The following is a 13,159-nucleotide window of genomic DNA, read 5'->3' on the forward strand; positions in this document are numbered from 1 at the left end:
AATCAGCTTCTTGGACTATTGGTACATGTATGTATTCTTATTCTCCCTTCTCCTGGGTCACTCACACTGTTTTTTAAACAAGGGTTGCTCATTCTCTGTGAGTTATCAAGTAAATGTTTATCATATACCTATAGAGTTACGCATCCACATAAGCAAAATGTGTGTGTGTGACTGTGTGCATCTGTGTAAAATCTTCGGAGGAGTGAGGCTGCTTATGGCTCTTGTGGAGCCCCCTGCACAGGGGATTTGAGTGACAGACTTTTCTACAGTGACTAAAGGGAGCTCTTTTCCACATCCATTCCCAGAAGAGTACTTTTCAAGCCACTCACTGAGAGTCAGGTGAAGTTCTAAAGCAGATGATGGCATTAGGATTGGTTGACAATTGCAAATGGTGGGGGGCGGGGGTCCATCCATTTTTTATGAAGTTCTAATTAACACACTGTCTGCCTCCCACAGGTTCAACCTTTGGGAATGAAGACCAGCCGGCTCTGAAGGCAGCTCTGCCTTCCAAAGACGCACCCAAGGGGGCCAGCCGGGCAGCCCCTGCAGCATCCTCCAGTGTGACGACACCCCGCAGGAGTTTGCTTCCGGCGCCAAAATCCACATCCACACCCACTGGTAAGACGTTCTGCCTTGGAGAAGCTCCAAAGTGGAGTGCCCTTTCTGCGTTAAAATGTCTTTTGAAAGTCCCTGTGTAGATCAGTTATTTAGAAGGAATAATAGATTAGTTTTGAATGGCATTTAAAGTAAATAATAGTGATACTACTATTTTCAAGGCACTTTCATATATTCTTATATTTAAGTTCTCACACCTGCCTCTCACTCCTCCCCTGACTGGTGACCTGTTGAATCACAGTTTCGATTGCAAAAAAACAAGAATCAAGTTATTTTAGGCAGATTAGCGTTTGGCTCAGGGAAGCAGGCACTGATGAAATCATTGGAAGGACTGTAGCAGCAAGCTCCAGACTGTGCCTCCAGGATGAGTGTCAGCACCACATGGGGAGCTGCTGCCTCTTCAAAGGTCTGGGAGCTCCATTCCCCTTGCTGGCTCCAGGCTTGTACCACCAAAGCTGGGGTCCAGGGATCAACAGCTACCTCAGAAGGGCTAGCTCCAGAGCCCCACTGCCTGCTAGATCCACACCAGCTAGATGGATGCCCTGTGTTCTGCCCCTCCACACCCATGAAGCTAGTGACCAGACGTGGGCAACTCAACAGATGCAAAAGTGTGACAAGTGAAAGTGCTTGTCAGCAGAAACTGCCAAAGCAGCCCAAGTGGCCCTTGCCCCACTTTCTCCTCCCACATCTCACACAAAGGCGTCTGTTTACCTGTAGGGATGTCCAAGCATGACATTCTTAGCTTTCCATCTTCTGCACTATAGGAAGGCACACTAAGAGGAAGAGAATGAGTGTTGAGCCCTAATCCACTATAGATGGCTCACCTATATTGGTATTTATTCCTCCATATTTTTCCTCTATGCTCATGTATGGTCACGTGCCGCATGACAATGTTTTGGTCAACAATGGACTGTATATAGGATGGTGGTCCCATAAGATAGTACCATATAGCCTAGGTGTGTAGTAGGCTACACCATCTATGTTTGTGTAAGTACACTCTATCATGTTCACACAATGACAAAATCACCTAACAACTCGTTTTTCAGAACATGTCCCCGTCATTAAGCAACACATGACTGTAATCATATACCAATGTATATACACATACATACATATGTGCTTGTATGAATTTCTAAAAATAAGATTACATGATGCCTGTTTTTCTGCGTGTTGCTTTCCTTACTCAAAGTATATGATAGAAATAAATACCTTCAAGTCAGTGATATGGCTCATTCTTTTCAGTGGCTACCTGGTGTGGCTATACCATGATTTATTCAGCCATTTCCCACTGATGGGCATTCACTTTATAACTAGTATTTGCCACTATAAACAATACTGTGGTAAAAAAAAAAGAGTTTGAATATCAATAAGATTCATAACTGCTGCAGTGGATTAATACTCACCAAAATATGTGAATGTTCATGAGAGCATGATGATACAAAAAGCAAGTCACTTTGGAGGATGCTGGGAAACTACCTATTATTTTGAAATCTGGTAAGGAAAGCACTGAATAAAACATTTTAGCTCCTTCTCCTATTCAGTCTGTACCTCAAGATAGCCAAATAGTTAATGAGGGGAAGTTTCTCTTTATAAAAATATTCTAGCTAATAAATAAAATATGATAGACATCACCTTTTTCCCAGCTTCTAATGAATCAGTGGATGAAGGCAGTCATGGTCAATTGAAAGAGACAACCAGACATTATGAACTGTACTGATGGAAATATATACAACGTTATAAGTGAATTAGTCTTAGGGGGCAAAAATGAATCTGTTCTAGCCTCTAGATTTAACTACTAATTTACTGGAAATACAAAGGACAGAGAAGCATATTAAATAACAAACCAAGACTCTGGAAGACTTTGTAGGACAAACCGGCTGATCTACTCAACAATAGCAGCAACAACAAGGTTGCAAAAGTCAAAAGGCAAACAAACAAACAATTTGGGGGGAGAAAAGGAGATGGAGGGGGACCTGTAGATTATCAAGGACTTAGACATATCAGCCAATTGCAAAGTATGGATCTTATTTTGGAATTTAATTCAAACACACACACCAAAAAAAAAAGATTTGGAAGATAACTGATGAAATGGGAACATTGGTTATTAGATGATGTTAAGGAGCTACTGTTAATATTTTGAGCATGATGGTAGTATTTGTGTTTTTTAAAAAGTCGTAGTTTAGAAATTCATTTATATGAAATGGTGTGCTATCTGGGATTTGCTTCAAAATAACCCAGGATGGTGGCAAGCACAGTTGATGTGTTATAGAACAGGAAACAACATAGGCCACACATTGCTTGTTGTTGGAGCTGGGTATTGGAATACATTAAGTTAACTAGATTAGTCTCTCTGCTTTAGTGTGTCTTTAAAGTGGTACATAATAACATGGTAAAATGTGTAAAGAGAGTGGCTGTTTTTGTGGAGGTAGAGTTAAGTGGAAATAAGGTATTTCAGGTGTGGAGAAGAGAGGGAAAAGCAAGCAAAAGTGTTTAAGACCATAAAAATTTCATTATTTTCCCAAGTATTTCTGCTACTTAGGGAATTTTTGAAAGCTATGCAATTTTGATAGCAAGAATTCTCTTCCAGTTTGTTACTTCATAAAACACTTTAACATAGTCTAATTTGATCCTCACAAAATGCTGAGAGGTAGGCAGGGAAAGTATTGTTTTACAGATGGGGAAACCAAGACTCAGAGGTGAAATGACTTGTCCAGGGTCATGTGGTGGCATCAGGAAGCAAATATATATTGTTTGTGTTTCCAGCGCTTTTTCAATAAAATGATTGTAAATATCCAGCTGGGGAGTATCAGAATTCTCTCTGTGGGCTACAGTGTGTCTGTTACCATCAGATTTCATGTGCATGAACTGGGGAGGGTGGTAAACAAAATGGTGCCCAAGATTTCTTGCCTCAGGCTAGGCCCTTCTGAGATCACCTGGTTAGGAGTTCACCTGGTGTTGCCATGACCTCTGTGTGCTCTTTCCTTGGCTGAGCATACCCCACACACAGTCTGCAGGTATTCCTTAAAAGTCTAAATAATGCCCAAAGAGAAGTAAGAGGCTTTCCCTAGAAACTGAGATTATATGTGTGTGAAAACATTCATCCAGCCCTCCCGCAATGGGAACACATATGTTATTTTCTCCAGAGGCGAAGTTTAAGTCTGTGCTTGCTTGTTCCTTCTTATGATGAGCTATCACTTTGTTTATTGAAAACTCAAGTAAACACTCCTTCAAGCTGTCCTACAAAGCATCTAGTACATCTGCTGGACTTGTTTTTCTAGATAAAAATTTTATGATGGTAATAATTACTTCCTCTCCCATTCCAGACCAAAGCACGTTGTGTAGTTGCTCTTCCTTCACTAATTCAGTGGCCAGGTCACTGAGTGCGCTGGGGGATGGAATGTTCTGGAGAAGATAGATGAATGAGACACAGTTTGTTTCCCCCAAAGGATTCACAGGCTGATGGTCAAGAAGCACAACAAAATAATCATTGAAAAGTTGATAAGTGTTATAATAAGCTACTTATTATACAGCCTAATCTGTGTAGCGCCTGGTGAGGAATGGCTGGAGGTTCCTCACTTAGGCGACTGGGTGGCTAATACTGCCCTGACTAATAGACTGGAGGCCAAAGGAGGACAAGTTTAGAGGAAAGATGATAAATTTAGTTTTGGATGAGATGATTTGGAGGTGCTTGGGAAGTACCCAGATAACGATATCCAGTAAGCAGCTGGAAATAAGAAGCCTGGCGCTCTAAGGAAAGTTTTGGCTTGGAGATTTAGATTTGGGAGTCGGTAGCTTATAGTCACTGCTCTGGGCATTGAAGCTACGAGTGTGTGAGTTCCTGTGGAAGGATGTAGAGCGTGCACAGGAAGAAAGGTCTGAGAGCAGACCCCTGGTAACACCAAATGGAGGTGCTGACAGAGAGGCCCGTCCGAGGAAACAGGGCCTTCAGAGCACAGAGGGGTGAAGGGCAGCTGAGGAAGTGGAAGCCATGGGTGCAGATGGTTCTTTGTTGAAAGGGAAAGACAAAGGGAAGGAAAACAGGCTGTTCACTTGAAGGGGAAGCGCAAAGGAAGTTCTTGTTGTTTAGCATGAGTGAAACTTAACCTTCCTGTTTAGAAGCATCAAGAAAAGAAGGAGGGGGTAAAGGTGAGAAAAGCTGATAGGGGTTGGCTGAGGTCTGCTAGGTGGTGGGGTGGCACTGCGGAGGGAGGTCGCGCCTGGTCCTGGAAAGAAGCGCACCTTCTCTTTGAGACCAGAGGAAATGATTGAGCCTGCATTGCCTACGTCGCCAGCTGGTTCATTACTGACGATGTCAGAAGAGCAGTGCGGCCTAATCCGTAATCAAGGAGTAGCGTCTACACCTGGTCTCAGTATTTCAGATGCTGCTTTTTAAGAGGAGAGCATAAAATACTGCAAAAAAAGCCCCATTGGTTCTTTGTCCTAATGGTTAGTTTACATCAGTGCTTCTAAATAAATGCAGGTAGAATGTGGGGATGGGGAGGGGGAGGAGAGGGCAAGGTGCCAGTTTTTTAAAAAACAAATATGTTTTCCTATTTGTGTATAGTAAATTAAAGTACCCCACCCCCTTTTTTTCCTACTGCATAGCTGTGGAAGGTTTTGGTATGGGGTCCGTGATGCTTGTCTAACTCGAGGACTGAGCAGTAATTGAAGCATATAATATGAACCTTTTAGTTTTTGCATATATGAGCCTAAATAGCCTTTCCCAGCAAAGCACAAGTGTGGACTAAAGGACAGGGGTGGGAAATGCGTTCCACTCCCGGCCAGGAGTCTGGGTGGGCACCTGTCCCAGCTCCATCCGTCCAGCCATTTGACCTGGGGCAAATCAGCAGTAAGGGAATCTTTTTTTATATTTCTCGTTGGTTAAAAAAAAAAACTGGGAGGATTATAGTACATACTCCATGGGATTGTTTTCAGAATTAAAATAAATGAAAGGTCGTAGAACAGAGGAGGTATTTAATAAATGCTGTTTGAATCTAAATCCTTTAGATAAAAGAGGCCTGTACATTTTCAAAGCTAGGAGAGAAGAAAAACTCAGTGAATAGCCCCTGAAACGCTGTTCTGGGCCTTTCTCTAAGTGACTCTTTTGCCACCTTTCTCCATAATTATTTAATATTTACTTCTGATGTTAAAAAAAAATTCAGCTGAGTAAATTTGAAGATCTAATTGGCTTTATTAAACGATTCATGAACGGGCAGCATCCCATCTAGCAACTTCTTAGAAGGGCACTTGGAGGGGTTGCACAAAATGGAAGGTTTTTATAGGCAGGAGGGTGGAGCGAGAGAGCTATTAGCAAAAGAAAAGAAAGGATTGTTTTTAGGCCAGGACATCCCTTTTTTTGGGGGGGTGGGGGGTTGCGGGACAGGACCATCAAGGGTTTTATCAGGCAGATTGTTGCCTCTTTTTCCTCTGGGGGATGGGGGGGGCGCCTCCAGGGCAGGTTACCTTACTGGTGCTTGACCGGAAAAGTCCAGACTGGTCGATTCAGATTACGTTTCTGGGAGAGCTGGAAACTGCAGTTAGCTCAGCGATTGAGTCTAGTTTGGTGTCATGGCCTTTAGCACAAGTGATGCCATTTGGGGCCTGTGGTTTTCTTTCTAACCCTGGTTAAAATGTAGCTAAATTTTCCGCCATGTTTCCTTCAGGCTGGGAGTTTCCTGAAAACCCGTAACATCCTGGTGGCCCTTTCTTGCAAATCTGTGTGCTGGGGAACGTTCTTATCGCGCATGATCCACCCCGTCCCCTCCCCACACACCCCATTCTTTTCTCTTCTCGCTCCTCTGGTTAACATCTGTTTTTCCTGCTGGTCTTGACCTAAATGTTGCCTCTTCAGGGACCTTCCCCTTCATGGCTGTCATCACAGTAAGATAAGATATTTAGTGAGTAAATACTGAGTAAATATTAATTAATCGCCAACAATAGTTCCTGACACAAAGCAGGCTCTCAGTGAATATCTGTTGAATGAATGAAAGTTATAACTTCCTAATAATTGGGGGCATATGTCACTCTGAGTGCTCAGAAAGTACTCGTGACTTGGGGCAGGTGGTTATATAATGAAGCAACAAGACAAACCAGTTCTTTAAGATAGGTGCTGCCCTTTCCCTCCTCTCCTAGAACAGGCTCCAGCAGACACCCCAAGAACCCCACCTGACTGCCCTGAGGTCGGCTTCTTAGGTATTGATGGCAAATGACAGAAGCCTCACCAGGTAGAAAGAGCCGCTAGCTGACCCCATCACATCTCTTTCTCCTCTCTCCTTCCCAGTTTCCTCTCTCTGTTATTGTTAAGTCTGCCAGCCCTGCTCTGTTAGTCCCAGGCTCCTCCTCCAGGGTCTGTGGTCAGAGCCCCAGCTGCTGGAGGACTGGACACTGAACAGAGTTCCTGAGTCTTAGCCCAAGTCTGCTCAGACACTTACTTCAACGATGCGCTAAGGCTCTGTATTTGACTTTTCAAAAGACATAAAATTTCTTATGCATTTTCCTGTTGTTGGCATAAAGATGAGGTACTAGGGTGTTGTAGAACAAGGGTTAACAACCCCCAGTTTACCTGGTGGAGGAGCCCACACTAGCCACGGTGTGGACGCTTGGCTGTGGCCCTGTGAGCCAGTGCAGGCTGGCTGCCTCCCCCCTTTTCCGGATGGCGCCGTGCCCTCTGTTGACCATCCTCCTCGGCCTCAGCCCAGCTGATCTCGGGAGGTGGCTGCGGTTGCAGTGCTGCTGGTCTAAGATGCATTTGGTCCATCTTTCCCCATCATCAGGAGAACAAGCTCAATAAGGAGAGGCTGTATGTGTTTTGTTCCTCAGCTCAGGTAAGGACAACACACGCAGTGCCTAAAAACCCAGAGAAAGATGAACTGAGTTATCACAGAGGGCGTGGATTGGCAAAATAAAGCAAAAATCTCATTTTTAAGATTTCAGTACTTTCTCTTCTAAGTTTTATCTAACTCCAACAGCTAAGACTTCCTTATATCTCAAAATTAGTGTTGTTAAAAGGTAACTTCTATTACTGAACTTTAGCTTTGCATTTATTCCATTGGTTTGAATTTCTAATTTAAATGACATCTAGTTTCTAAAACAAAATCAGCTTTCACATTGCCTTGTTCTGTCATGAAGCTAAGTAAAAAGTAGAAGGTAGGGCTGGCCTGGTGGGGTAGTGGTTAGGTTTGCCCACTCCACTTCAGCAGCCTGGGGTTCGCAGGTTCAGATCCTGAGTGTTACCTACACACCACTCATCAAGCCACACTGTGGCGGCATCCCACATAAAATAGAGGAAGATTGGCACAGATGTGACACAAGTGACAATCTTCCTCAAGCGAAAAGAGGAGGACTGGCAACAGATGTTAGCTCAGGGCCAATCTTCCTCACGAAAAAAAAAGAAAAGTAGAAGGTAGGCCTGCAGATTACAGTTAAATCTCAAATAATTGAATTTCTAGGGACTGTGAGGTGTTTGGGTTATTTTAATTACTTAGGTAACACCAACCCTTGTTTTAGCCTGTGTTGTTGGAAACATTTCTAAACTCTGATACTTTGCTTCTTTCCCTTAGTGATTCCAGACTGATGACAGCCAGACTCTTGTATCTTTGAGTCATCTGCTCAATTACTGTCATCCACGATTATAGACGCCACATGTACCGACAATAGAACATATCCTGGGAGTACGTGAGCTGTTTCCTTTAACCTAGATTTCTCACGTGAGCCTTCCTGTGAGTGACTTTTTTCTGGTTCATTCATTCAGCAAACGTCTGAATGCTTGCTTTAAGCCATAGGTGACTTGGATTCAAGGATAATGAGAAGAGTCCTTGCCCTGGAGGGGCTCACAATAAGGTAGACAGATTTGTAAACTAATAATTAGAGTGAGAGCAAGAGATTTGTAATCTTATCCGTGGGATTCCAGTTAATTCTAGCAGACCAAGAATTTGTGGTAAAATGGATTAAGAAACAAATGACCTGAAAAGGTTTAAATTGAATATAATAGGTTTTTATTTTTTTATGTAATCACTGCCTATTTAATTTTTCTTCAATAATTTTCTAATTTATGATTTAATCATTTTCTAATTTCCGAAAATATTCAGTGTAGGTTTCAGTAAAGGGCACAGGATAATACAGATACAGGGATAAAAACCCAAGTAATAAAAAAGAGAAAAGCATGACAAAACTAGGCTTGGAGATTCCTGGTTATAAGGGCAGAAAAAGAAATACAAACAGGGAAAGAAGAGCATATCACTTCATCAGAAGAGAGGAACTTATTTTGTAGCACAAATTTTTAAGATTTTAAATCTGTGAATTTTAAAAAATTACGTTGAGCGACATAGTGGATCATAACTTTAATTGTATGTTTTTAAACATTTCTTTTTTTTAACATGATTTTATTGAGGTAACATTAGTTTATAACATTATATGAATTTCAGGTGCTCCTGATTATATTTCAATTTCTGTGTAGACTACGTCATGTTCACCACTTAAAGGTTAATTACCATCTGTCACCATACACGTGTGCCCTATCACCCATTTTGCCCCCTCCCCTCCCCGCTTCCCCTCTGGTAACCACCAGTCTGTTCTCTGTGTCTGTGTGTGTGTTTGTTGCTGCTGTTTTTATCTTCCACATATGAGTGAGATCATATGGTATTTGGCTTTCTCCGTCTGACTTATTTCACTTAGCATAATGCCCTCAAGGTCCATCCATGTTGTCACAAATGATGAGATTTCATTTTTTTTTTAAGGTTGAATGGATTCCATTGTATATATATACAACACATCTTCTTTATCCATTCATCCGTTGATGGGCATTTAGATTGTTTCCGTGTCTTGGCTATTATAAATAATGCTACAATGAACATAGGGGTGCGTATGTGTCTCCTTAGTGTTTTTGTTTTGTTAGGATAAATACCCAGAAGTGGAATTTCTAGATCATGTGGTAGTTCTATTTTTAGTTTTTTGAAGAATGTCCATACTGTTTTCCATTGTAGCGGCATCAATTTACATTCCCACCAACAGTGTATGAGGGTTTCCTTTTCTCCACATCCTCATCAGACTTGTTTTTTCTCTTTTTGATAATAGCCATTCTGATAGGTGTGAGGTCATATCTTATTGTGGTTTTGATTTGGGTTTCCCTGATGATGAGTGACGTTGAGCATTTTTTCACATGCTTGTTGGCCATCTGTATGTCTTCTTTGGAAAAATGTCTATTCAAGTCCTCTGCCTATTTTTTAATGGATTGGTTTTTGGGGTTTTTTTTGCTATTAAGTTGTATGAGTTCTTTATTTATTTTGCATATTAATCCCTTATCAGATAGATGGTTTGCGGATATTTTCTACCATTCCATAGGTTGCCTTCTGATTGTGCTGATTATTTCTTTTGCTGTGCAGGTGGTTTTTATTCTGATGTAGCCCCACTTGTTTATTTTTGCTTTCGTTGCTGTTGCCTGAGGAGACTAGTCCAAAAAAAAAACATTGCTAAGACGGACGTCAAAGAGCATGCTGCCTATCTTTTCTTCTAGGAGTTTTATGGTTTCAGGTCTTACCTTCAAGTCTTTAATCCATTTTGAATTTATTTTTGTATATGATGTAAAACAGTGGTCCAGTTAATATTCTTTCACATGTAGGTGTTCAGTTTTCCCAGCACCATTTATTGAAGAGACTATCTTTTGCCCATTGTATATCTTGCCTCCTTTGTCATAGATTAAGTGACCATATAAGTGTGAGGTTTTTTCTGGGCTCTCTATTCTATTCCATTGATCTGTGGTCTTTTTTCATGCTAGTATCGCACTACTTTGATTACTGTATCTTTGTAGTATAGTTTGAAATCAAGGAGCGTGATACCTCCAGGTTTGTTCTTCTTTCTCAAGATTGCCTTGGCTCTTCAGGGTCTTTTGTGGTTCTGTACAAATTTTAGGATTCTTTGTTCTAGCTCTGTGAAAAATGCCATTAATATTTGATGGGAATTGCATTGAATCTGTAGATGGCTTTGGATGGTATGGACATTTTAACAATATTAATTCTTCCAATCCATGAGCATGGTATATCTTTTCATTTATTTGTATCATCTTCAGTTCTTTCATCAATGCCTTATAGTTTTCAGAGTATAGATCTTTCACCTTCTTGATTAAATTTTGTTCCTAGGTATTTTATTCTTTTTGATGTAATTGTAAATGGGATTGTTTTCTTAATTTCTTTCTTTTTAAAGATTGACGCCTGAGCTAACAACTGTTGACAATCTGCTTTTTTTTTTCTGCTTTTTCTCCCCAAATCCCCCCAGTACACAGTTGCATATTTCAGTTGTAGGTCCTTCTAGTTGTGGCACGTGGGATGCTGCCTCAGTGTGGCCCGACGAGCGGTGCCATGTCCGCACCCAGGATCCTAACCAGCGAAACCCCGGGCCACCAAAGTGGAGTGCACGAACTCAACCACTCAGCCATTGGGCTGGTCCATTAATTTCTTTTTCTGATAGCTCATTATTAATGTATGGAAATGCAACAAATTTCTGTATATTGATTTTGTATCCTACAACTTTACTGAATTCATGTATTAGTTCTAACAGTTTTTTGGTGGAGTCTTTAGGGTTTTCTATATATAGTATCATGTCATTTGCAAATAGTGATAGTTTTACTTCTTCCTTTCCAGTTTGGATGCCTTTTATTTCTTTTTCTTGCCTAATTGCTGTGACTAGGAATAAAAGTGGTGAGAATGGGTATCCCTGTCTTGTTCCTGATCTTAGAGGAAAAGCTAAAAGCTTTTCACCATTTAGTGTAATATTAACTGTGGGTTTGTCATATATGGCCTTTATTATGTTGAGGTATGTTCCTTCTATACCTGCATCATTGAGAGTTTTTATCATAAATGGATGTTGAATTTTGTCAGATGCTTTTTCTACGTCTATTGAGGTGATCATATGATTTTTATCCTTTGTTTTGTTAATGTTGTGTATCATGTTTATTGATTTGTCGATGTTGAACCATCTTTGCATCCCTGGAATAAATCCCACTTGATCTTTCTAATGTATTTTTTATTTTATTTAATGTATGATCATTTTAATGTATTGTTGAATTTCATTTGTTAGTATTTTATTGAAGATTTTTGCCTCTATGTTCATCAGGGATGTTGGCCTGTAATTTTCTTTTTTGTAGTATCTTTATCTGGTTTTGGTATCAGAGTGATGCTTGCCTCATAAAATAAGTTTGGAAGCATTCTTTCCTCTTCAATTTTTTTGGAATACATTGAGAAGGATGAGTATTAACTCTTCTTTAAATGTTTGGTAGAATTCACCTATGAAGCCATCTGGTCCGGGACTTTTGTTTTTTGGGAGTTTTTAAATTACTATTCAATTTCATTTCTTGTAACTGATCTACTCAGATTTTCTTTTCTTCATGATTCAGTTTTGGAAGATGGTGTGTTTCTAGGAATTTATCCATTCTTACTAGATTTTTCAATTTGTTGGCATATAATTGTTCATAGTAGTCTCTTATTTTCCTTTGTATTTCTGTGATGTCAATTGTAAATTCTCTTTCATTTCTGATTTTATTTATTTGAGCCCTCTCTCTTTTTTTCCTGATGAGTCTGGCTAAAGATTTATCAATTTTGTTTTTCTTTTCAAAAAACCAGCTTTTAGTTTCATTGATCTTTTCTATTGTTTTTCAAGTCTCTAGTTCATTTATTCCCATCCTAGTCTTTATTATTTCCTTCCTTGTACTAACTTTGGGCTTTGTTTGTTCTTCTTTTTCTAGTTCCTTCAGATATAAAGTTAGATTATTTATTTGGGGTTGTTGTTTCTTGAGGTAGACCTGTATCTCTATGAACTTCCTTCTTAGAACTGCTTTGCTGTGTTCCATAGATTTTGGAAAGTTGTGTTTCCATTTTCATTTGTCTCAAGGTATTTTTTGCTTTCCTCTTTGATTTATTCATTGACTCTTTGGTTGTTTAGTAGCATGTTGTTTAGTCTCCAGTTGTTTGTGGTTTTTTCCAGTTTTCTTCTTATAATTGATTTCTAGTTTCACAATGTTGTAGTCAGAAAAGATGCTTGGTATAATTTCAGTCTTCTTAAACTTATTGAGACTGTGGCCTAACATGTAATCTATCTTGGAGAATGTTCCATATGCACTTGAAAAGAATGTGTATTCTGCAGGTTTTGGATGGAATGTTCTGTATGTATCAATTAAGTCCATCTGGTCTAATGTGTTGTTTAAAGGTTTAAAACCAATGTTTCCTTATTAATTTTCTGTCTGGATGATCTGCCCGTGGATGCAAATAGAGTATTAAAATCCCTTACTGTTATTGTATTACTATCAGTTTCTCCCTTTGTGCCTGTTAATATTTGCTTTACATATTTAGATGCTCCTATATTGGGTACATAAATACTTATGAATGTTACATTCTCCTCTTGTATTGACCCCTTTATCACTATTAATGCTCTCCTTTGTCTTTTGTTAGTCTTTGTTTTAGAGTCAGTTTTGTCTGGTATGAGTATTGCTACCTCAGCTTTCTTTTTGTTCCTATTTGCATGGAATATCTTTCTTCATCCTTTCACTTTCAGCCTG

The 13,159-nt window shown here is 40.0% G+C and overlaps 1 protein-coding gene across 13 annotated transcripts in view; it reads left to right on the forward strand.

Annotated features, from left to right (window-relative positions):
* MTUS2 (microtubule associated scaffold protein 2) overlaps positions 1–13,159 on the forward strand; it is a 559,616-nt gene that overhangs the window by 373,275 nt on the left and 173,182 nt on the right. For all 13 annotated transcript variants that reach the window (XM_070577881.1, XM_070577872.1, XM_070577884.1 and 10 more), the window contains one exon: positions 457–618. In XM_070577881.1, coding sequence (XP_070433982.1) covers positions 457–618 — 162 coding nt within the window. The remainder of the gene's footprint in view (positions 1–456; positions 619–13,159) is intronic.

This window comes from Equus przewalskii, chromosome 16 (assembly GCF_037783145.1).
Source record: "Equus przewalskii isolate Varuska chromosome 16, EquPr2, whole genome shotgun sequence".
NCBI classification, from domain to species: domain Eukaryota; kingdom Metazoa; phylum Chordata; class Mammalia; order Perissodactyla; family Equidae; genus Equus; species Equus przewalskii.